At 41.0% G+C, this 23,471-nt stretch overlaps 1 protein-coding gene across 1 annotated transcript in view; it reads left to right on the top strand.

Moving 5' to 3' along the window:
* LOC111968067 (neurexin-1a-like) overlaps nt 1-21,020 on the top strand; it is a 594,370-nt gene extending 573,350 nt beyond the window's left edge. The window contains 1 exon segment of the mRNA XM_070444976.1: nt 19,129-21,020. Coding sequence (XP_070301077.1) covers nt 19,129-19,436 — 308 coding nt within the window. The 3' untranslated portion in view covers nt 19,437-21,020.
* Nucleotides 21,021-23,471: the final 2,451 nt, after the last annotated feature.

Raw genomic sequence — 23,471 nt, 5'->3', positions numbered from 1 at the left:
TCTCCTTGGCTCTCTATGGTGCTATACTCTCCTTGGCTCTCTATGGTGCTATACTCTCCTTGGCTCTCTATGGTGCTATGCTCTCCTTGGCTATCTATGGTGCTATGCTCTCCTTGGCTCTCTATGGTGCTATGCTCTCCTTGGCTCTCTATGGTGCTATACTATGAGTTTTCTAGATGCTCTTATCCAGAGTGAGTGCATACATTTCTATACTTTTATTACTTTTTCGTACTGTACTTAGTTTTTTTTATCAATAAAGCACTTTAGAATTGCAATGCTCTGCAAAATGACTATGACTATTAAAAGTAGTTGTAGAACTTTTCCCCATTATTAGGAAATGTCCTAAATTACCCTGACCCTGACCCGCTATAAGTGCAGAACATCACTGTCAAATAAGATAAAAGAAGGCTAGAGTTAAATAACACACAAGACGATTCCATTTGGAGAACTTTCCAATGGCAGCAGACTCTCTCTCCCTTTCTCTCTCTCTCGCTCTCTGGCCTTTTCCCCCTCTCCCCTCTTCCCGCGCCTCTTTTCTTTTTTTTTTATTTGTTTTTTGCCTTTCTTCTCTCTCTCTCTCTCTTCTCTCTCTTCTCTCTCTCTCTCTCTCTCTCTGCTCTCTCTCTCTCTCTCTCCCCTCCCCTCCCCTCCCCCCCCCTCTCCCCAAGGTCAATTCTAGATCATGCTGTAGGCTATATCACTGGACACTCGTCCCACAGCGGCCTGACCCCACCTCCTCGTCCCTCAAACCCCCGACAGCCATCAAGCGACATCGATCAGACCAGCTTACTTATTGCCCTGCTTTATTTCTCTTACCTCTGGGAGGAAGTAAACTGTGGCAAGCGGCGAGTTAGTGTATCACAAATCGCACCCTGTTTCCTATTTAGTGCACTACTTCTGTATGACCTGGACCCATAGTGCTCCGGTCAAAAGGAATGCACTATATAGGGAATAGGGTGCCATTTCGGATGCATCCCCGGAGCCAGCAGCACGAGGTTCACTCACACAGAGCTAATCTTCCAGCAGGAGCCGGATTAGATCACACTGCACCAAATTGAATCATCTCCCTGGTCCCTCTGTTTGAAGAGACCACATAGGGATATATATGGTGAAGAATGGTGGTATAGAGCTGGGACCAAGGCTAGAGCTGTGCTGGGATAGCCTGGGGCTAGGGGCCGAGTATAGAGCTGTGCTGGGATAGCCTGGGGCCAGGGGCTGAGTATAGGGCTGCACTCTAAGAAAAAAAGGTCCCTCCTTCGGAGAACCCTTTGAAGAACTCGCTATGGTTCCAGATAGAACCGTTTTGGTTCCAGGTAGAATCATTTTGGGTTCCATCTTGAACCGTTTCCAGAGGGTTCTACGTGGATCCTAAAAGGGTTCTACCTGGAACCAAAAAGGGATCTCCTATGGGGACAGCCGCAGAACCCCTTTAGAACTATTTTTTCTAAGAGTGTGGGGCTGGTATTAAGATTAGATCACATTGCAGCAAATCCTCCCCCTGGGCCCTCTGGTTCAAGACACCACACAGTGATACAGGGATACATATGGATGAGACTAGGCTGTGTGTGGGGGGTGTATGTGAACTCTGAATTGTTCCCGCATGCACACACACTACTTGGTATCATGATACTTTGGTCTGGTATTGTATTGTCACTAAAATGTTGGTATCCTGACAACACTATTCTATTCATAGTGCATTACTTTTGACCAGAGCCCTTTGGCCTTAGGGGCCCCCCATGGGCCCTGGTCAATAGTAGTGCATTAGATAGGGAATAAGGTGCCATTTGGGACACACACTGAGTCTGGACAGTGCCAAGGCCACCTCACAGAACAGCTGCATGTCCTAGTGAGAGCCCACAGAACAGACAGGGCCAATCCTGAGTGGAGTCAAGCCGAACGGACTGGGCCAACTCTCAGTGGAGTCAAGCAGAGAGAAATGGCATGGAAGGTTGATCTAATGATCAGTTCCTAACCAGAGCCAGATTGCCCCTTTAGCCCATAGAGCAATCCCTAACATCCAACTGTATCTTATCTACATACTGTCGTTTTTTTTATGGATGTGTGTTTTTGTTCACACATTTTTATTTACCTTGTCTCTTCACATCTGTTAATAGTTATTCCAAGTCTTCTGTGTCGTGCGAAATATACAATTCATCACAGCCTAGCCAACACAAGAAGGCTGGAGATGAGAACCCAAGTAGTATGAAGGCTGCTATCATACTCATCCCACAGCGTTTCAGCAAATGATCTCTCACCCCCCTCCTTACGTTCTCTCTCTCCACCAACCACTTGCCTTTAGGCAGGTTAAGGTTAATCATCTACATGTTTTCTCTCTTTCATCTTCGCTCCTCTAATTTCCATCCCCCAGCCTTTTACATCACATTGACATCAACATAGCCACCAAAGTGTTTAACATTTGGTGGCTAATATGTTTGGTTTATGAAAGAGAGTGAACAAAAACGAGGTATAGAAAAGGCCCATAAATCAAATGGCAGTGACAGGAAAGGGAAAGCACCCTGTAAATAAAATAAAATATGTTGGTAAAATATTGTTTTATACTAGCGCTTAGATTAATGAAATAATAACACAACGCTGCTGGCTTGGGAGGTCACTGCCCACATATAATAGGCTATTCAATCATACCCAGCAAGAGGTCTCTCTCCTTCTCTCCCTATGTTCTCTTCTCTGTTCCACTGCTGAGCACCATGCACCATGCATGTCAATAGACCTTACTCATGCCATGGCCATGAGCATTCCAAATCCAGCTTTGGAAAACAAGGCAACGGCCTATAGAGCACCAACCACTGTAGCACATTATTTAATTAGGTGCTGCCTGGCAGACATGTTAAGAAATAACTGAAGTCAAAATGAGACTTTGCATCTAAAGTCCTATATCCATATTCTGACTTGATAAATTCCCTAGCAAGAGTAAGATAAGGACACATCCTCCTCACCAATTGAAACCAAACAATTTATAGGCTATTCCGTCACAGCAATTGAGAAAATAAATCATCAAGCATTGTCTGTGCTTTAGACCCTTGAATTGACTCTGCTTGTTGGCCTTTAACAGATGAAGCTATGCCAATTCTTCCGCCATTGTAGTCAATATTCTGTGAACCATGTTTGCAATATTTTGGTATTTTCTTCCATTTGATGTTGGCCTATCTCTTCCTCGGTGGAGATAAACCCCAGACACGGCTCACTGACACACGTGCATGCACAAATAATAATAATAATAACTTGTCTTTGAGGGAACAGGATTTCCCAGTCATGTCTGCTTGGCTGTCAGACCCCACCCCTCCCTCCTCTCCCTGTATGCTGATTCCTCTCTATTCATATTTTCAATTATTTCTTACTCCTTTCCAACCTCCTTCCATTCCTCCAACCTTCCATCTCTCTGGCTTTGCGTCAGCGTCATCAGCATGCTAAACTTTGACGCTAAGGCATTTACCGCATCCCAAATGGCACCCTATTGCCTACATAGTGCACTACTTTTGACCAGAGCCCTACATAATGAATAGGGTGCCTTTTGGGGACGTAACCAATGTGTCTGTTTATTCGTTTTGAGTGGCAGATGCCAGATTTAACCCTAGCGAGGGGGAAACGAGGAGAAGAGGAGCTCGCCTCAGCGGTGGTTTTTAGAAAAACACAACTCCCGGGACCCTTCTCTGGGTTCACCAAGTGGTGGAATTGCTTTCTGCAGAGGCATTAAGCAAACCGAAAAGTAAACACTTGCTGTAGCCCCCCCCTCCCTAACCCCTGCCTGATTCCCTTTAGGAAAGGTCTATGATGCATGAAATGCATTATTGCCCTAGCTAAGGGAATGGAATAACATCCATAAAATATTGTGGCGTTACCTTTTAGTCTTCCAGCAGGCAGCAGCGGCCTCGCTCTGGCATTGTCCCCATTGTCCCCAGCCAAAAGGGCAAATACTCACTCACACAGGATATTTTTTTTTCAGTATAGGCTACTACAGCAGTTTCATTATAATCATTGTAAGTTTATGAAGAGGATAAAGAGAATATGGATAAATTGCTCAAAAGACCAAATGCTCACTCATACCAGATTCAAACCATTTGACTCATATTGTGCTCTGTTCAACAACAACAAAAATCTGGGGATTTACACTAGGCACTTATCAGGCTTCCTCTAATCATTGTGAGTTTATGAGCATATAATCAAGAAAGAAGACTAGAATCTGATACAGGACGAATATTATATATATTCATCATTAATATGAATACCTTATTGCCCCCTGTTTTCCTCTCATTATTACAGTCTATTCGTTTTTCTCAAAAGCAAACCAGGACTGAGGATCGGATACAGTTCACAGCAGAAAAAATGTATAGAAATCACTAGTATTCTGTGTGCACCTTTTAGTATTCATGATGACATTAGCACACATGTATTGACATATTAACCTACTTGGCATACATTTCATCATGCCATTCATCACTGTATCCATATCCCCCCACCCATCCATCCAGGACTTCTTCTAGCTAAAGCAGACACTTGGGTTGTGTCCAAATTGACACACAATGGCTCTGGTCAAAATTAGTGCACTATATAGGAAATATGGTACCAATTCGGATACACCCTGAGTCTAGCTGCGGTCATGCAGAGACAGAAAGCTTCCATATGCCCTACTCTCATTTCCTGTCCCTCTCTCCCTTGGACCCAGACATGCTCACACTGAGCATTATGGGTAAAAGGGCTCCAGATCTCCGCTGCACCATTTACTTGGAAGGTCAAGCACGGTTTATTAATCATCACAGCATTGGTTGAACTCATTTCATGCTCGCTCGGTCAGTTCTGTGTTCAATTCACAGTCCTGTGAGCATTATCAGATAGCCAGAGTCACTCTGGGCTCGCACATGCATGCCTGAAATCAGACACACTCAGGTCCACACTCAGGGTCATGGACATAGACTTACGTAGGCCAAGGCCAGCTTGCCGTACTGAAAGTAAAGGGAGGGATGGAGGTAATCGATTGATGGATGAATATAGGGGTGAATGGTATCATCTCTTCTTCTCAAGGACAAATGGCTAATTAAAGAAGTGACGGAAGATTGAGTTAAGTTAATATCTAAAGACAGACTTAATACCTGACTTAAGTGTAAGTAAGGAATAGATGGAGGGATGGATGGGTAAATAAAGGAAGCAAGCGAAGAATGGATGGTGTCACTTCTTTGTCTCGAGGACATTCAGCTAATTAAGGACAAATGTAAAACCATTCTTAAGTTAATATGTTAGGAAAGGAGCAGCTCAAGCAGTGGTTGAGTTGATAGAGTGATGGAGGGATGGGGTCACTTCTTCTTAAAGGCTCAAATCAAACTGTCCAGTGTTTCCAGATTTCTATTAGATATGGCCTATAATTAACCTATAATTAATTACATATGAGTGAAATTGTTTTCCTTCCAAAAAATGGTAATGAAGTATTTAAAAAAACAGATTTTCTGTGTTGTAATAGTGTGGGCGTATACCGGTCATTAAAAATATGCATGCGAGTAGACCACTGATTGGACTGCTCATCCTCTTCAGGAGGCCAACAACATTATTTGGGTATAAATTAACAGAACATGAAGTGAGATTTTCACTGGACAGTTACGTACTTTAAGGACAAATGTTACACCTGTTTGTTACTTAACACAGCTTACACCAGCAGTAGGATGAAACAGATGATCTGTCTGTTCGTGAAGGAAGAGATAGAGAGATGAATGGATGGCATTACTTCTTCTTCTCTCATTTGAAGAGGAGAGATTATAAGTAATACCATTTGTGTTGGGCCTTCTGGAAGGAAGCTATACTCCAGCAGTAGGTTGCTACAGTGACCTTTCTACTAGGGCTGATCCTCTGCTGTGGTGCGACAAGTCTGAGTTTGACAGCTGGTGATTGTGGTGAGGAAATGTTGGCGCTACTGTTCAACTAATCTGTGTGGATTATAGTGACGTGTCAGTAAGATAGCCAACCTCATTTTAGCTAAAGACATACAGATATTGTAGTAATTTCGTTGTAGGAATATGGGAAAGAAAAATGAACCTTTTGACTAATACAAAAAATAATACAACTTTTTCAAATAGGGGGACTAGATACATAAAGTGCTTTCATATCGAAACAATAAAACAGAAATATATTAAAATACCCTCAAATAAAAGGTGAACTTCTGTACTGTCCCCTCATGAAACATTTGATCTCAAAACCAAAATGCTGGCGTATAGAGCCAAATTTACAAATAAATGTTTTTATTTTATTTTATTTAACCTTTATTTAACCAGGTAGGCAAATTGAGAACACGTTCTCATTTACAATTGCGACCTGGCCAAGATAAAGCAAAGCAGTTCGACACATACAACAACACATAGTTACACATGGAGTAAAACAAACATATAGTCAATAATACAGTGAAAAAAAATAAGTCTATATACAATGTGAGCAAGTGAGGTGAGATAAGGGAGGTGAAGGCAAACAAATATATGTATAAATAAATAAAAATATAAAAAGGCCATGGAGGCGAAGTGAGTACAACACAGCAAGTAAAATAAAAACTAAAAAACACTGGAATGGTTGGTTTGCAGTGGAAGAAAGTGCAAAGTAGAGACAGAAATAATGGGGTGCAAAGGAGCAAAATAAATTAATAAATAAATACAGTAGGTAAAGAGGTAGTTGTTTGGGCTAAATTGTAGATGGGTTATGTACAGGTGCAGTAATCTATAAATACGGAGGGGAGTGTACTTCATCCTAGCTAGGTAGGTTTGCAACCATAGTCCTGGGTGGGATACTACATAACCATTTATCTATCATGTTACATGCATGATTATAGCTGACTAAACTGTCCTGGATGTAATACTGAATTGTGGTGAACATCCTTAAAGGGTAGGTAGCATAAACGTAACCACATGTAACATGTGGATTTGCATTAGTATACACATCAAAGTCCCAATGCAAAGTTACATCTCACTTTTCTATTTTTGCCAGGTATTACATAAAACCCATCAGAAATCCAAAGAATGGCAAAGTCATGTCGGAAAATGTTTTCCTAGGGTGTGGGAGAGTCAGTGAAATGCAATAGCTATATAGCACGAAAAATCCCTATTACATAGATTCCAGATGTCAGTCAGCTAGCGTGCTAACACTAAGCAAAGGCGGAAAAAGTCACAAAACTCAAATCTCCCTACAGCCTACTTCTTAGATACTTCTCAGAATACATGCCATAAAGTTGACAAAACAAAAAGTAGAACAGACGAGGTACTACACAATTAGCAGGTATGATTTTCTCTTTTGTTTTGAGGCCACGGCAAGAAGGCACCAGAGCCTGTCGTGCTAACGGGTTCCCACTAGATAACACAGCCACAAAGTCTGTGAAGAGCATGAGGATGCTAACGTTAGCCAGCTTGAGCTAGCTACCGAGCTAGCATACGAACTAGGTATCACAGAGTAGATTCTCCATTTGATGTTGAGAAATAGTGCATTGTGGGCAGTTTAGAAGACATCTGGAAATAAGTAAATATGTAATATTTACTTATTTGGTAAATATGGTAAATATGTAATAATCCCAAAACATAACCATTTTTGTAGTTATAGGTAACCAGATCGTGACTATGACTATGTTACTAAGTCTTTGACCACACCGGTGGCAATTTTTGCATGTAAATCTTCTTGGGGCAAACAAAATAATTGTTTTAGATGCATGCCAGCAAAAGACTAAACAATACATTAATTGCACTATACTGGTGACAGTGCCCACAAACTGTTAGGGCCTACATAAAGCTGTCCCAACAGCAGAGCTTTCTTTTCAGCACCATAGTGTGAATCCTTACCACTGCTACACCTGGCTATCAGCAGAGCCTTGTCTGGCAACGAAATAGTTCATTCAGCCTCATATACTGCCTTTTAAAAAAACAGCTGATATGGCTGACTTTCTTAAACAAATGCGGTTTCTACTGACAATTGAGATGTACAAACTACGGCATAAGGGGACAACGAGCGGATAAGAGGCAATTCGTAATTTAGTTTAAGACATTAATGAGCGAGCTAAATATAATTATTTGTTCAGCACTTATGAAATTTATAGCGACAGAATTCAGAACATGGGCCATTCTTACAGTATTCTCCCTGCACACCAAGTCAGAGGCCTAGGATAAATAAAGGGGGCATATACGCAGACAATGAAAGCTCTTACAATATTCAATGATTACATTTCTCTAAAACAGGCTATAGGCTACATGTACACCACCAAGTCAGAACAGTAGGCTAAATGATGAGGGGGAAAGGGACCAAATTATTAGGGTGAGACACATGGGCTAATAACAGCTTACTACACACTTAGTATTACTTTCTTAGCTACAGTATACATATCTCCCTGGCATATTACATAATTTTTGCAGCAGCATACAAAACTGTACATTTTTGGACTCACCTTGTTGTGCTGTGCTCACTTGAACTGGAAGGTGGCGCGGCCGTCCTTGTGGGCAAATTTTGTCATCAAACTTTGTCATAAAAGTCTGGTATTCTCTGGGTTTATGGTGCATTCAAGACAACTGGGAACTCTAAAAAGATAATAAGGTTGAATCATGACGTCAGTCATCTTCAGGTCAAAGCTCTAGAAAGAGGCCAGAGTTCCGAGTTGGAGCTCATTTCTTTTCGAGTTCCCAGTTGTCTTGAACTCACTGAAGTCTGAGATTTCCCAGCTCCGAGTTTCCAGTTGTTTTGAACGAGGCAGAAGTCATGCTGGATTGACAGCATGGCCAATGCCCATGGTGTTGAATGTTTATCCTTTTAAGCTAGGAAGATATACCCTTAAACCCAGACTTGAATCACACGCCCACCACTGAATAGCAGGCTAGTGATTTCTTTGCAAATGCTTGCAGTTAGCCTTCCAATCCACTCATTGTTGAATTTGTGGTTTATGCCCAATGGACGATGAGCACCTATACGTTTTATCTATAATTTATCTTCATATCACAAGGATTGAAAAGGATTTGCCAGTAGATTGTTGACATGATTCATAATGATGACTGCTTGTCTAGCTTGCTAGCTAAGATTTTGAAAGTATGCTGACATGATCAGTCCAATCAAAGCTAAGGTAGATATAACGTGATCTGATTTTATCATTTTATCTGTGGCCAATGACCTTGAGCCTTCTTGGATGGGCACTTCTAATGTAACTCTATGGCAGCACCCAAGGGGCTTGAATTTTTGAGCTCTCCCCCTAGATTTTGCGGTGACGTACACTACCGTTCAAAAGTTTGGGGTCACTTAGAAATGTCCTTGTTTTTGAAAAAAAAGCAAATTTTTTGTCCATTAAAATAACATCAAATTGATCAGAAATACAGTGTAGACACTGTTAATGTTGTAAATGATTATTGTAGCTGGAAATGGCTGATTTCTAATGGAATATCTACATAGGCGCACAGAGGCCCATTATCAGCATCCATCACTCCTGTGTTCCAATGGCATGTTGTGTTAGCTAATCCAGGTTTATAATTTTTAAAGGCTAATTGATCATTAGAAAACCCTTTTGCAATTATGTTAGCCCAGTGAAAACTGTTGTTCTGATTAAAGAATCAATAAAACTGGCCTGCTTTAAACTTGTTGAGTATCTGGAGCATCAGCATTTGTAGGTTCAATTCAGGCTCAAAATGGCTAGAAAAAAGACATTTCTTCTGAAACTTGTCAGTCTATTCATGTTCTTAGAAATGAAGGCTATTCCATGTAAGAAATTGCCAAGAAACTGAAGATCTCGTACAACGCTGTGTACTACTCCCTTCACAGAACAGCACAAACTGTCTATAACCAGAATAGAAAGAGGAGTGGGAGGCCCAGGTGCACAACTGAGCAAGAGGACAAGTACATTAGTGTCTAGTTTGAGAAACAGACCCCTCACAAGTCCTCAACTGGCAGCTTCATTAAATAGTACCTGCAAAACACCAGTCTCAACGTCAACAGTGAAGAGTGCCTAGAAGGCCAGCATCCTGGAGTCGCCTCTTCACTGTTGACGTTGAGACTGGTGTTTTGCTAGAAACAATATTAGATATTTTTTAGCTAAATAGGTGGGGCTCAAAACAGGTGGGGCAGAATAACGGGTCGCCACTGGACCACACTGTGTTGTTACGTTCTTGAGTAAAAACTCTTGCTTCCTACCCTTTAACTGTAGTACTGTATATTACTATTACTATTAGTACAACACGCTCCTGTACTCATACTATATTTTCCCATCCCAAGGATGTCAAATCCCAATATACTGTATGGTTTGTAATTTAACTGTATCTCCTAGGTTAACATACATGCATATTTCTTGTCAAACCAGTGTACAGTAAAGCAAGAATTGTATAGGCCTACAGTAAATCCATCCAGGTGTAGATGATAAACGACAGGGTAAATGACAGTGCATAACCAGAGCACATCTCTCCATGCCATCAATCCCACTAAAGGAAGGTCAGTCGGCCCTGTATCCGTTCATTATAGTCTAAGTAGTCCGGTTTGCTCCGTTACTTCACAACAAGGAGAACATGAACAGGCCTCACCCTCACCTGAAGCAACCCCTTCCCCCCTCCGCCTCACCCGTCCTCGCTCTCTATGTTCCTTCCTCAGCACTCACATCCCTCCTTCCTTAACTCCCTTTCCATCGTCCATGTTTTCCCCTTCATCTACATCCCTTCTCCCATTCCCTACTCTCCATTTCTCCCCCTCACTTACCTCCCCCCTCTCCAATCCCATTCCCTGTTCCCCATCCCTTACCCTGTCCCCCCCAACCCCACGCTCTCACTCCCATTGCAAATTGTCAAACAAATGAACCCCTTCGCCAGGGACAAATGAGGAGAAATAGTCTTTAAAGAGGACCATTTATTTAAATCCCAACTGACAGGGTGGAATCTGTGATCCCATTTCGCTCCTCCTTGAGAGAAGTAGAGGATGAAGGGGGTTTGCATCGAGCATTTCAAAGCTATTTAAATGAGTAGTCCCAGTGCAACACTGCTAATGTTACAGAGAGAGAGAGAGAGAGAGAGAAAGAGAGAGAGAGAGAGAGAGATGGGGGGGCAGAGAGAGAAAGATGGAGAGAGAGATTACGCAGAGGGAAAGCTGAGAGTGAGAGAGACAGACAGAGAGAGAGAGTCTATATTATTTAAAAACGTTTGTGAGTGTTTACTTGCTTTGGCAATGTAAACATGTTTCCCATGTCAATAAAGCCTTTTGAATTGTATTTAATCTAAACTGAGAAAGAGAGAGAGAGCGAAGTGAGAGAGTGTGTGTGTGTGTGTGTGTGTGTGTGAAAGAGAGAGAGAGAGAGAGCGAGAGAGAGAGAGAAAGATGGAAAGAGAGATTGCTAAGAGAGAGAGAGAGACGTGGTCTCTTTAGGTTGACATCTATAGAGGAAGAAAGAGACCAAGCTAGAATTACACAGAGAGAAGAGAATCCTCCAATAACTTCTTTCATTCAAGCAGAGACATATCACCATAGCTGTCGCTTCGAGGACATACAGTAGACCATCAGAGCTACTAGACCACCTTTTCAATACCTCATTTTGCCTCATTTCATTCCAACTACCGCTCTCAGTGCCTTTCATACACCGGCACTGCCGCAATTTAGTGCCATACCATTACGTTCTGCTCAATCATATGTATATATCATGGTGAATAAGAGTCATATGATATCTGCTTGTCTCATTTTCTGTCTCTTTTTTCCCGATATATTGGTATATCTCCTATCTCTCCTGCTGAAACCCCAACCCAACCACCCATCAAGGCCCCGACAGCCTTGCTGAGGGGAAATGACTTGTGACTAAATGACTGAAACATTACACATTGTCGGAGGGTTATAAAACATGAATAAAACAGCAGGGGGTTTTATTATGGTCAGGCAATGGTCAAAAGTAGTGCACTATTTAGGGAATAGTGTGCTATTTGGGAGGCACACTAAGCGTTTCAACCAGAGATTAAATGAAGAGAGGGAGAAAGGTTATTCTGGTAGCTTTTACATCAGTTCACTCCCTTAAAAGTTTCCCCCTTCAGTTCACAGTATCTTTCTCTACATCACAATATCTTTCTCACTCTCACTCTCTCTACCCTTTCTCCCCTGTCTCTCTAATACTCACTCTTTCTAGCTATCTATCTCGCTTCACCTTCCATACCCCTCCCATTTCTCCCCCTCACCCGCCCCCTCTCGCTGTCTCTCTCTCTCCCCTGCTGTACCATCATGAAGCTAGGCTCTCACCACTTTAAGGTTGTTTTTTGTCCGTCTAATTTTACCCTTGGGTACGCTTGAGTAGAGTTTATAAGAGCGGCCATAATTTTAAACACTTGTTTCAGGCGCCATTTCTCCCTGGGTTTATAATTTCCTTCGCTTTGCCTTGGTGATGGACTGTTAAAGAAGATGCGGAGAGGAGAGTGAAGCATTCTGGGATGGGAGCGATATGGGATGGCACTACCTCGACATACGAATAAATTGTTGAGGTTCCGCACTCAAAAAAGGGATTTTCAAAGTTCCTTTATGCTATTTTATTCATTAAGGACAAATGAAAAGACAACCATTTGTCTGTTAAACAATCGTCAGTGTACGTGACTACCTCCCCATAACAACTATCTTTCTCTCTCCACCCCAACTAAAGGAAGGACAGGGAGGGGGTCCAGACATACACCAACCCCCCTCCTGAATAGCAACCCTCTAGCTGGATTTTGCTTCAACCTAACCCTAATCTTATACATCTGATTCTACTAATTAGCTGCCCACCATGACCTTGATTAGCTGATTCAGGTGTGTTACAACAGGGAGATACAGTTGAAGTCGGAAGTTTACATACACCTTAGCCAAATACATTTAAACTCAATTTTTCAACATTCCTGATGTTTAATCCCAGTAAAAATTCCCTGTTAGGATCACCTCTTTGTTTTGAAGGATAAATTAAATAATCTGTCTGTAAACAGTTTTTGGAAAAATGACTTGTGTCATGCACAAAGTAGATGTCCTAACTGACTTGCCAAAACTATAGTTTGTTAACAAGAAATGTTAAAAACTACTTTTAATGACTCCAACATAAGTGTATGTAAACTTCCGACTTCAACTGTAAATACCGGGTAGAAATCCCTGCTCTATTGAAAAACAGCAGAGAGATAGACCTACAGTACTTACCAAACAAAACCCATAAAATGGTGGACCTACAGTATATTTACTGCATGAGTAAGGCTAACCGATAACTGATGGGTTGTTCCATGGGTCAGGTGTTTGATTGTGTTGGACTACACTCTAATAATCCTTCATGTACATTTAGGGTTGGTTTTAGGTTATATTAAATGCTTATTGTACATCTACTGCATGTGTGACGCTAACCAGTGACTCATGGGATTAAGAGGTTGTTCCACTGGTTGTGTTTCATAGACACCATTGGTGCTGGAGTACAGACTAATAAGCCTTAATGTACTGTACATTTAGGGTTGGTATTAGGTTACAGTATATAGATTGGCCACTGTATATCTACTGGTAATGACACTAATTGATGAGGGTCGTGTGTATAGTTTGATAGACCTCATTGGGCGCTGGACTATTAGTCTGATAATCCTTAATGAAGGTTAATCTGTCTGGACAAAGACACATCAGTGTCAGCACAATACAGACAGGAGCGCTAATACAACACAGGAGCGCTAATACAAGTAGTGAATCTCATTGTTCTCTGAACTCTATACTCCCTCCCCATCCCAGTCTGCTAAGTAGTGAATCTCACTGTTCTCTGAACTCTATACTCCCTCCCCATCCCAGTCTGCTAAGTAGTGAATCTCACTGTTCCCTGAACTCTATACTCCCTCCCCATCCCAGTCTGCTAAGTAGTGAATCTCACTGTTCTCTGAACTCTATACTCCTCCCCATCCAGTCTGCTAAGTAGTGAATCTCACTGTTCTCTGAACTCTATACTCCCTCCATCCCAGTCTGCTAAGTAGTGAATCTCACTGTACGGTACCCCCCCCCAGACCAGTCCGCTCATTGAAGATAAATGAATCCTTAATTCGCTGTAATAGCGACAAATGGGCTACAGTTTTAATCCCGTGTTCGGACATGAAAAAATTGGGCGGGAATTGAGCTGGCAACCGGAGGGTTGCTGGATTTCAAAACCTAAATGCCATTGCCTGCCATTGTGCCTCTTGAGCAAGGCACTTAACAACACACAACAACAGCTCCCAGTGCGCCAAATGTGGCAGCCCCCTGCACCTCTCCCAAACAACAAAAAAAGTGTATGTGCTTCTGTATGTATGTGTGTCCTTCTGAGCAGTTGGGTTAAAAACGGAAGTCAAATTTCGTTTGGACCTTGTGTGCAATTAATTGACCAATAAAGTAATCTTCATCTTATCTATAAATCGTTTTAGCTCATGTCCTTTTCTTTCACCCTCTGTTCATTAAACTTGTAGGAATATCAGATGAAACTGACACACAAAAAAAGAAGAGGGAAAAAAATATATCAAAGTATAAAATCCTTAATCCTTGTCATACGATAGGTAGCTACAGGGTTCATCTGATGGTCATGTCTTTGTTGTTGCGGAGCAACACTGTCCCATTATTTCCTTCTTCTATATCTTCTCTATATCTTCCAAATTGGTCCCTATTAGCATGCATTATGTGCTAATTGTACTGTACTGTACAACAGATGCTTGGGGTGAAGAAGGACAGGAGAAGAGCTTATGTTTCATGAGATTAGTATAGAGAGTAGAAGAACAAACTGATAGATTCAAGACACGCAGCAGGCAAAAGTAAAGCATTTCTATTATCTCTTTAAATGTCTCTATGATCCCTAGTGGTACATTGAGATATGTTTCCATAAGATCAGTGATGTGTTGTTGTTGCCCACTGGTTCTATATAATATTTGCAACACATCAATGATGGGTGGGGGGGGGGGTGTCAGAAGGGAGAGGGAGACTGAGTGGGTGGTATTCTGTCTCCCATTGACTCCCATTGGCATGCAGCCTAGCAGTTAGAACATTGGGCCAGTAACCGAAAAGCTGAGCCGACTAGGTAAAAAATATCTGCCCTTGAGCAAGGCATTTAACCCTAGTTTCTCTCGGGTCACCTTCAATAATGTCTGATCCCATGCCGTGACCCCACTCGCAGAGGGTGTCTCAGGCAACTAGCTCTCACAGTCTCACGTCAGAAACAGACGTTCATCCATGTTTTTCAAACAAATAATTTCAAGATTGTTGCAAACGTCAAATTCCAAAGTGTTTACGTTTAGGCATTAACTCCGTATTTTTAAGGTTAGGCTTAAGGTTTGGGATAGACTTAAAACAAAATCTAAAAATGACTTTCTATCGCTGGATTCGAACTTGCAACCTTTGGAGAGGCAGATATAGATGAATCAATAATGGCTGTTGATGCCGAAAAAAAGGCTTTTGATTGTGTTGAATGGCCTTTTCTATTCTAAACATTGGAAACTTTAAACTTTCTAGCAGAATTTTTTTTTATTTATAAAACATATTGTGTAAACGTCCTAAAGAAAAATATACACAAATAATACATAATCTGATGAAATTGCTTTAGAAAGGGGCACTAGACTAGGATGTCCCCCCGACCCCCTGACAATTGTAACCGCTTGCAGAAAGAATTAGACAGGACCCAAACATAACAGGTATCAGTATTGGTAAACATGAATATAAACAAAAATTATTTGCAGATGGTCTCCTGATGTACCTGACCAATTTTTAATACTCAAAAATCTCAGGTTATAAAATTTACATGGGAAAAATGTAAATAATGGTAATATAAGAAAAAAAACTCACAATCTACAGCAATCCTTTATGTGGACCACAAAAAATATGAAATACTTAGGATGCTTAATAAGTGAAAACAAACAACAAATATATAAAGATAACTTTATTCCATTACTCAACAATATGAAAGCAGATCTAGTTACATGGAATATTCTTATCCTAAATCTTACAGTTAGAATGAACCTCTTTAGAATGGCATGGCTGCTAAAGTTTTTATATTCATTTTCGGTAATACCAATTAAAACTAAACGCATAGAAACCGTAAATGACTTGGTATAGGAAATCTATGTATTTCCTAGACAGCATTAAAAAGCAATTTTGGGTTGACCAATATTTTCAAATAAATCCAACTTAAAAGTTTTATATCACAAAATGTAAATTAGATTTTTTTTTTCTTCTGTATGCAAAATCTTGCAGTGAGCCTATACAACGGACAATCTCGTAGAAACAAATATAAACTATTGGAACCAAGATATAAAAATAACTGATATTGACACAAGATGGAGGGAGTGTTGGAACATAACAAACAAAATTACAGTTAATGAAAATGTATTCTTAATCCAGTATAAAGTATTGTATAGAATGTATTATACAAGAGACAAAATTCTACAGCACAACGGCAGAGTCATGTCTGAAGTGTAAAACTACTAATGACTCAATAATTCATGCCTTCTGGGAATGTTTCAAAATTAAAAAAGTTATGGGCGGAGTTGGAAAGATGCATGTCAGAGGTACTGCAATGTAAATGTACTTTTAATTTGTCTGTCTGTATATTTGAAGACATGATATATGAGGGTGCAGTGAGATACCCAATTGGTTGGACAATACTCTTCTCATCGATTATCTTTAAAAAACGTATACTCAAAAACTGGAAATCAGCCAATCCTCCGTAGTTCACGCAATGGAAAGGTCAAATGCTTTCTTATCAAAAAATCTAAAGAGAGTGGGCAATGGAGAGAAACAAAATGGTGCAGTTTGAGGCCATGTGGCAGGAAGTAATAAGGGATATACTGTAGGGGTGGGGGCTAGTTGGTCTGACCAGGTGTGATGTAGTGATGTTTGTATGTGTATGATAACTAAAGGAATCAGGTAACAGCACTCACTGTTGCCCCTAGTGGCCGGTTTCCACATCATCTCCCGTCCTCAGACATGGATGGACGTCGAATACTGACTTGTATCACGGGTGACCTGGCTGGTCTCAGGAGGAGTGGGATAGACAAAAAACACATTTCCATTTCACCACACACTGTACAGGTTACACACTTGTACATGTGTGAAACAGGACAAATATAAGCTCCCCTTATTTGACCTTTTTGGAAGGATTTAAAGCGAAAGTACAAGTTGTGCACGCTTGATCTTCACTCCACGGGCGACGGTTGACAAGACGGCGGGCGAGGTCAGGGAGAGGTTGCTTGACTGGCTGCATATGAACACGGCTCCATACGAACAAGTCACTCTGTTTCTCTTTCTATCTCCCTCTCTCTACCTCTATCGCTCTCCCTCTCTCTTTCTACCTCTCTCACCCTCTCCTCTCTCTCTTCTTTCTCTCTCCCTCTCTCTACCGCTCTTCCTCCCTCCTCCTCCCCCACCTCCTCCTCTTCACACCACCAGCCACCACATTATCTCCACTGTCGAATCTTTGACCCTGAACCGAAGAATAGATTGAAAATGTAACACAAGTAGCTAACCCACTGTAAACTCTCCTCTCTCTCCTTTCACAATGTTAGCTGGAGGAGGGGTGTGTCGCCAGCGTGTCAGCCTGTGGCTTGTGCCCACAAGGCCAGCGCCTTCTTCACACCTGTCTACAAGGATAACTTGGCTTGTCACGGGCAAAGCTAATCTGTTGCTAGGCTCAGTCACACTCAATCTCCTAGCGGCGCTTGCTCTCCTCTCGTCTTGTCCTTGAGTGTCTGCTAGCATTGTTAGCTGCTCACCTGCTTACTGCACTCTCTTCTCCTGTCCTTGCATTTGTGACTATGACCCAAATGGCAGCCTATTCCCTATATAGTGCCTATGTACAGTATATATATTGTTTTTACCTCTATTTAGTCCCTATGGGCCCTGGTCAAAAGTAGTGCACTATATAGGGAATATGATGCCATTTGGGACATAGCCTATGTCTGTTGTTAGCATACCTGCTCTAGTGCTCTAGTCCAGGGTTTCTCATGAGCTGTAATCTGCCATTACATTGTGCACAGGAACCTGAAGTCAGAACATGAACCACTAAGTTAGGTAAAGGTATAAAGGAATAGAGGAGGAAGAGATGAGGTGAAAGTTTAAAAGTACTTAATCTAAGGAGGGCATTAGCACAGAGAGAGAGGGATAACGAGAAAATGAGAGAGAGAGCTCGACACCGAGAAAGAGAAATAAAAATGAGAGAGAGAATGGGAGAGAGTGATATGAAGGGGAACAGTGGAGAGGCCTATCAGAGAAAGCTGATGGAAGATGGATTATAATTTGGACGGCACTCGGAACACAAAGAGGGCTGTCTGATATCTAATCAGCTTCCCATTCAGTCGGTGCAAATGGCTCCCAAAAGTGCAATATAGCTCAGTTATTAATCCGCTGTTATCAAACATTTAGAGTTCATTACAGAGACCGCATTGGCCATTGCCAATTCATTTCATTCATTGAAAATGAAATATACTGAAATTGATGGGGATCATTATGTTGCTAATTTGTAATTTGCATCATAATGACGAAGCTGGTTCTCTCTGGATGGCCTGTTGTTGGTGACTATGAATCACTGTGGACTGTCAAAATGTCCTCACATCCCTACTCTACCGTATGTGGGTGAGCTCATCCATGTCATGGTTATGAGTGATTGTTGGTAGGTGCACTGGTTATGAGTTACTCATACAAATAGAATGAAGTGACTGTTGGTAGGTGCACTCAGGTCAGGGGATCTGGAATCTGCTAGCACACCTTGAGGCTGTTTTCATAGTGGCTAATGATATTGATCATACTGTATATTGATGTTAATGCACCTGAGAGAAATCCATTCACTTTCTGTTGTCATTGTGTGAAATCAATAAAGGTGAAAATAAACTTTCATTGTGTTACTTATTTTTGAGTATTTGTCAGAAGTATATAAGCTATGGAATGTGTTCTGTGTGGAATGGTATAGTCTTCCTTGTGTTGGATATGAGCTACTTATAATAACTCCACTTCCTCCTCTCTCTCACTCTCTCTCTCTCTCCCTCTCTCTCTCTCTGTCCCCTAACCCCCTCCTCTCGCTCTCTCTCTCTCTCCCCCCTAACCCCCTCCACTTCCTCCTCTCTCTTTCTCTCCCCTAACCCCCTTCACTTCCTCCTCTCTCTTTCTCTCCCCTAACCCCCTTTCTCTCTCCCTATCCATATCCCTCTCTCGTCCTCTCCACAGCTAACCCAACAGGTCCGGCGGTGAAGGGCTACCCTGGTCCATCGGAGGGGGTGTTCCGTGAGTCAAGCAGTACCACGGGGATGGTGGTTGGAATCATAGCGGCAGCCGCCCTCTGTATACTCATCCTGCTCTACGCCATGTACAAATACCGCAACCGGGATGAGGGTTCTTACCATGTAGACGAGAGCCGCAACTACATCAGTAACACATCGCAGTCCAACGGGACGGTGGTGAAGGAGAAACCGCCGAACGCCGCCAAGACTTCCTCTAAGAGCAAGAAGAATAAAGACAAGGAGTACTACGTGTGATCCTTACTGTCTCTGGTCGTCACCACTGGCCCCTCGCAAAGATTGGACCAATTATTCAAACTTTTTATGACTCAAAAAGACGAATCCGGAGATCGGAAGACCAATAAAAAGTGTATAATAACGAACAAACAAAAATTAAACAAAAACAACAAAAGAACATTTAGTCTTTCATTTTATCTAAGACATGGTGGGTGGTGGTATACTGGAAAGTGAAAAGGAGTAAAAAACGAAACATCTTCCTTTAGATTCTTCTACCCAAGCACACTGGACTATAAGAAATAGCACCAGGGAGATGGCGGTACTGTACTGGACTATACTAATGATAAGAAAGAGTGTCTCAACCTTATGGCAAGCTGCAGAATAATCAGATAATCAACCGAAGTACCTATACATCATGGATCAACAAACTAACCAATTAACGCCATCTGTGACCTGTTCTGTTTATTACCAGGATATTGGTTAGCCAATATCTCACTCTCGAAGTTTGAGTTAAATGTGAGAGGAGAGATATACAATTGAGAAATATACAATATTACAACAACAAACTCCAATGTTTTCATGTTATCATTTACATATCCTGTCTTTGTGTTTGCTGGGATCTTTACGAGAAAATACATAAAACACAAAACGCATAAATAAGGTACATAAAGAAAACCCAACTCCAAACATTTCCAACAACGGATGACGAGTGAAAGAAAAGAGATCATGGGAAGGCAAGGCAACAGTAAAGAAGGAAGTGAAAGGATAAAGATGGTACGTTTGTTTGAGGAATCAGCCAAAGTATTTGCACTTTTTATAGTGGCAGTAATGGCCCAAAACAGACTAATATAAAAAATGGCCGCCCGATCTGTTAACAGTGCAAAGACAAAAGGGCCTACGATTAATCTTGATCTTGAAAGACTTATGTCAAGTTCTATTCAAGATTCATCTTTGCCAGTTAAGAATTCTGGACGACTTGGTTTTCAACATCAGTGTGGAATCTAAGGCAATGTGTTTAACAGAATTCTGGAAGGAGAAGTCGGAACGTTCTGAACGCGATCATTCTGATACTGGAACTCCATGCACGCAAAACGTATCTTATTACAGTTACAGTACATATGTTTATATACAGTACAACCACATCTATATGTGCTTTCTGGACTGTGACAAAGTGGTGTTTTATAGCCTGTTGTATAGATGACCACGCAAACTATATCTGCTCCTCCTCCAACCATTTTTGGAATAAAAAAAAGAATAAGAAAATTACAAAAATACAAAATTAAATGTTATTAAGTGTTGCTAGATATAGAAGATTTTACTATGACATCGATCCGCAATGCCATTTTTGGGGGGGATTATTTAATTATTCATTCCGCCTTTATACATGTGTTCCTGTTGAGTTTTTATACAAATGCCAACCTGATCTAATAGATATATTAACCCGGCCCAGTAGTAACCTGACTTGGTCCTCAAACTCTACAAAGCAATGATAATAGTGTACAGCAGAGGCATGGCATGATGATGACATGCAGGATGAGGTAACGTCTCCAGGGTTTCACTGCCTTTCTCCCCATTCCCGCCCCCTCCCAATTGCTGGGGCAATAACAGTAACAGACTGCCTTCCTCCCGATACCTGCCCGCCAAACTAAACCTAGCTACTTGAGAATGAAGACCTATATTCCGAATGATGATGATGATGATGTATGTGTTTCCAAGTGGTCCTATAATATGATTGTCCAGTGTACGCTTGGGCTGATGGAAACAATCTGAAGAAGAAATAAGACAAAGAAGCAACCATTTCAACCGTTTGTGTGTTTGTACTGTCATTCTAATGTCAATTCTATTCTGCTTTCCTGACGACCTGATGTACTTGGAATGAGTATGAGGAGAACTACTATGACCTATAAATAATGATGATTATGAATTCTTCCTTGTTTGTTTGTTTCTTTTGTTTATTTCTACCTGTGGTATTTTTTTCTACGGTATTTTATGTTCAAATTGTGACTATTTCTTTATTATTGAAATCAAAGTAAAATTTATTATGGAAAAAAATAGTTTTGAAAAATTAAATGAATAAATGAAATAAAATATTACCTAAGTGAACTTCAGTTGAGGAAATTCATTAAACTAATGTGTGGGTGCTACGGTAAGATCATTGTGAAGTGAGAAATGTGTATTGTTAATTACTAAATGGTTAATTGGTTTACCTTTCTGTTTATTTTTCTTTGCTATGTTTATTGTATTCATGTCAATTCTCTTCATTTCCTAGAATGATCTGTACATTTTATCCTAGATATAACTACTTAGCTAAATTATACACTACTTTATTAATCCATTCATTCAATAACTAGCAAAAAAACATATATGCTGTACACTGTGTGCCAACTACCAAGTTTAGATCACATTTGTAGTTGGCATACTTGTAGTTATTTATGGCCAATAAAACCTATGGGAGCTATAGCATGCCTGTGTCCCAAATGGCACCCTATTCCCTTTATAGTGGGGTGCCCTATTCCCTATATACAGTAGTGCACTACTATGGGAATAGGGCTCCTCACTATAAATGGAATAGTGTCCCATTTGAGAAGACCAGAACATATCTCTCCTGCATAGAGAACACAAAGGGAATGCACTTCAAGGTTAAGGAGACAACACCTCTATTCTGGCCTCGCCTCGTTCTGCCCCCTGTGAAGTAAATAGATATAGCTTGTTATGGAGACAGGAGAAGGGGAATGTCACATGTAACTCACATGTAACATGTTGTATAGAGCTTTCAGTTACACTTTCTGACCAATACATTGTCTGACCTGACACATATTTTAAAAAACACCCCTATCTATTGGACTGCACATATTGTATTCATATTCTGGAATGCATGCGCCTCCCAGTGTGTCTGACTTTTATGTTATTTGAAAACAACCTCACAGAATTGTTCATTGATCAGTCACCAGTGTAACTCAGAAATCCTCCACTCCTTCCCTCCTCACAGATAGGCTAGCTAAATTAGCAATTTCATACACTGTTATATGATTACAGAATGCATTAGGAGCACATACAGTACAACACATAATATGTATGTGTGAAATTGTTGTGCATGCTAAAACCTAAGTACATTATACACCCCCTGGCTGGAAGATGGAAAGATTACTTCAACAGATAACGTGACGTGACCAAATATATTTGAATCTACTGCTATGAAGAAGCTAAAAAAACGCCAGAGGGAATCAGATTCCCTGCAGATCCTGAATCAGATACGGAACCCTGTGAGTCCTTGCTGTCTCAGTGTCTCAGAACATGCAACCCATGAAGAGGCCTCCATGTTAACCTGGCAGGGATCAATAAAGTTACTGATGTGAGGATACTGTAATGACGAGATAGTCTTGTATCCGCCCTAACAATAGGAGTCGTTGTTGCAAAGGCGGAAAGGCAAGCGGGAGAATTCGAGATCAGGTGGGAACATTCTAGCCAATGAGAGGGCAGATATGAAACTTCAATATAAAAATGTTTTCTCAAAGTTACCGAGATGCCATGTGCATAACAACCTAAACCTTATGAAACTTATATTTGTTCAAATAAGCCTCACTTATCAAATTAGCATTAAAAAAAATGTGTTGACCAAATCTGACATTCTCATAGACATCCATACAAAAAATCCCCACTTAGTCTGTTTATCGCTGTATTCTCACATGGCCAGATTTTGACAGATTTCTTCACTTTTTCCTCTCTGGGAAACTTCATGGAGAGGTAGGAAAGGAGGACAGAAGGGGTAGTGAGTGACAGATGCTGACAAGGTCATGAAAGATGATAGCGGCAGCAAAGGACTGACAATGTGACGTGGACCCAAGATGCCTCTGTAATAAGACTGAGAGAGTAACTGAAGAAGGGTATTTCGAATAACAAATGAAATGGGTGAAAGGGATCTGAAAGATTTAAACTAGGGTTTTATTCTTTACCAGAGGACGAGGAGCGAGGGAGGAAGTAATTTTAGTAACTTGTTTATCCATACTTCACTCTTCTGTCCTCCGTTTTCCTTTCTCTTTTTTCCGTCTTTTTCAC

This window comes from Salvelinus sp. IW2-2015, linkage group LG8, assembly GCF_002910315.2.
Source record: "Salvelinus sp. IW2-2015 linkage group LG8, ASM291031v2, whole genome shotgun sequence".
NCBI classification, from domain to species: Eukaryota; Metazoa; Chordata; class Actinopteri; order Salmoniformes; family Salmonidae; genus Salvelinus; species Salvelinus sp. IW2-2015.
This window is presented reverse-complemented; position numbering and strand designations above follow the sequence as displayed.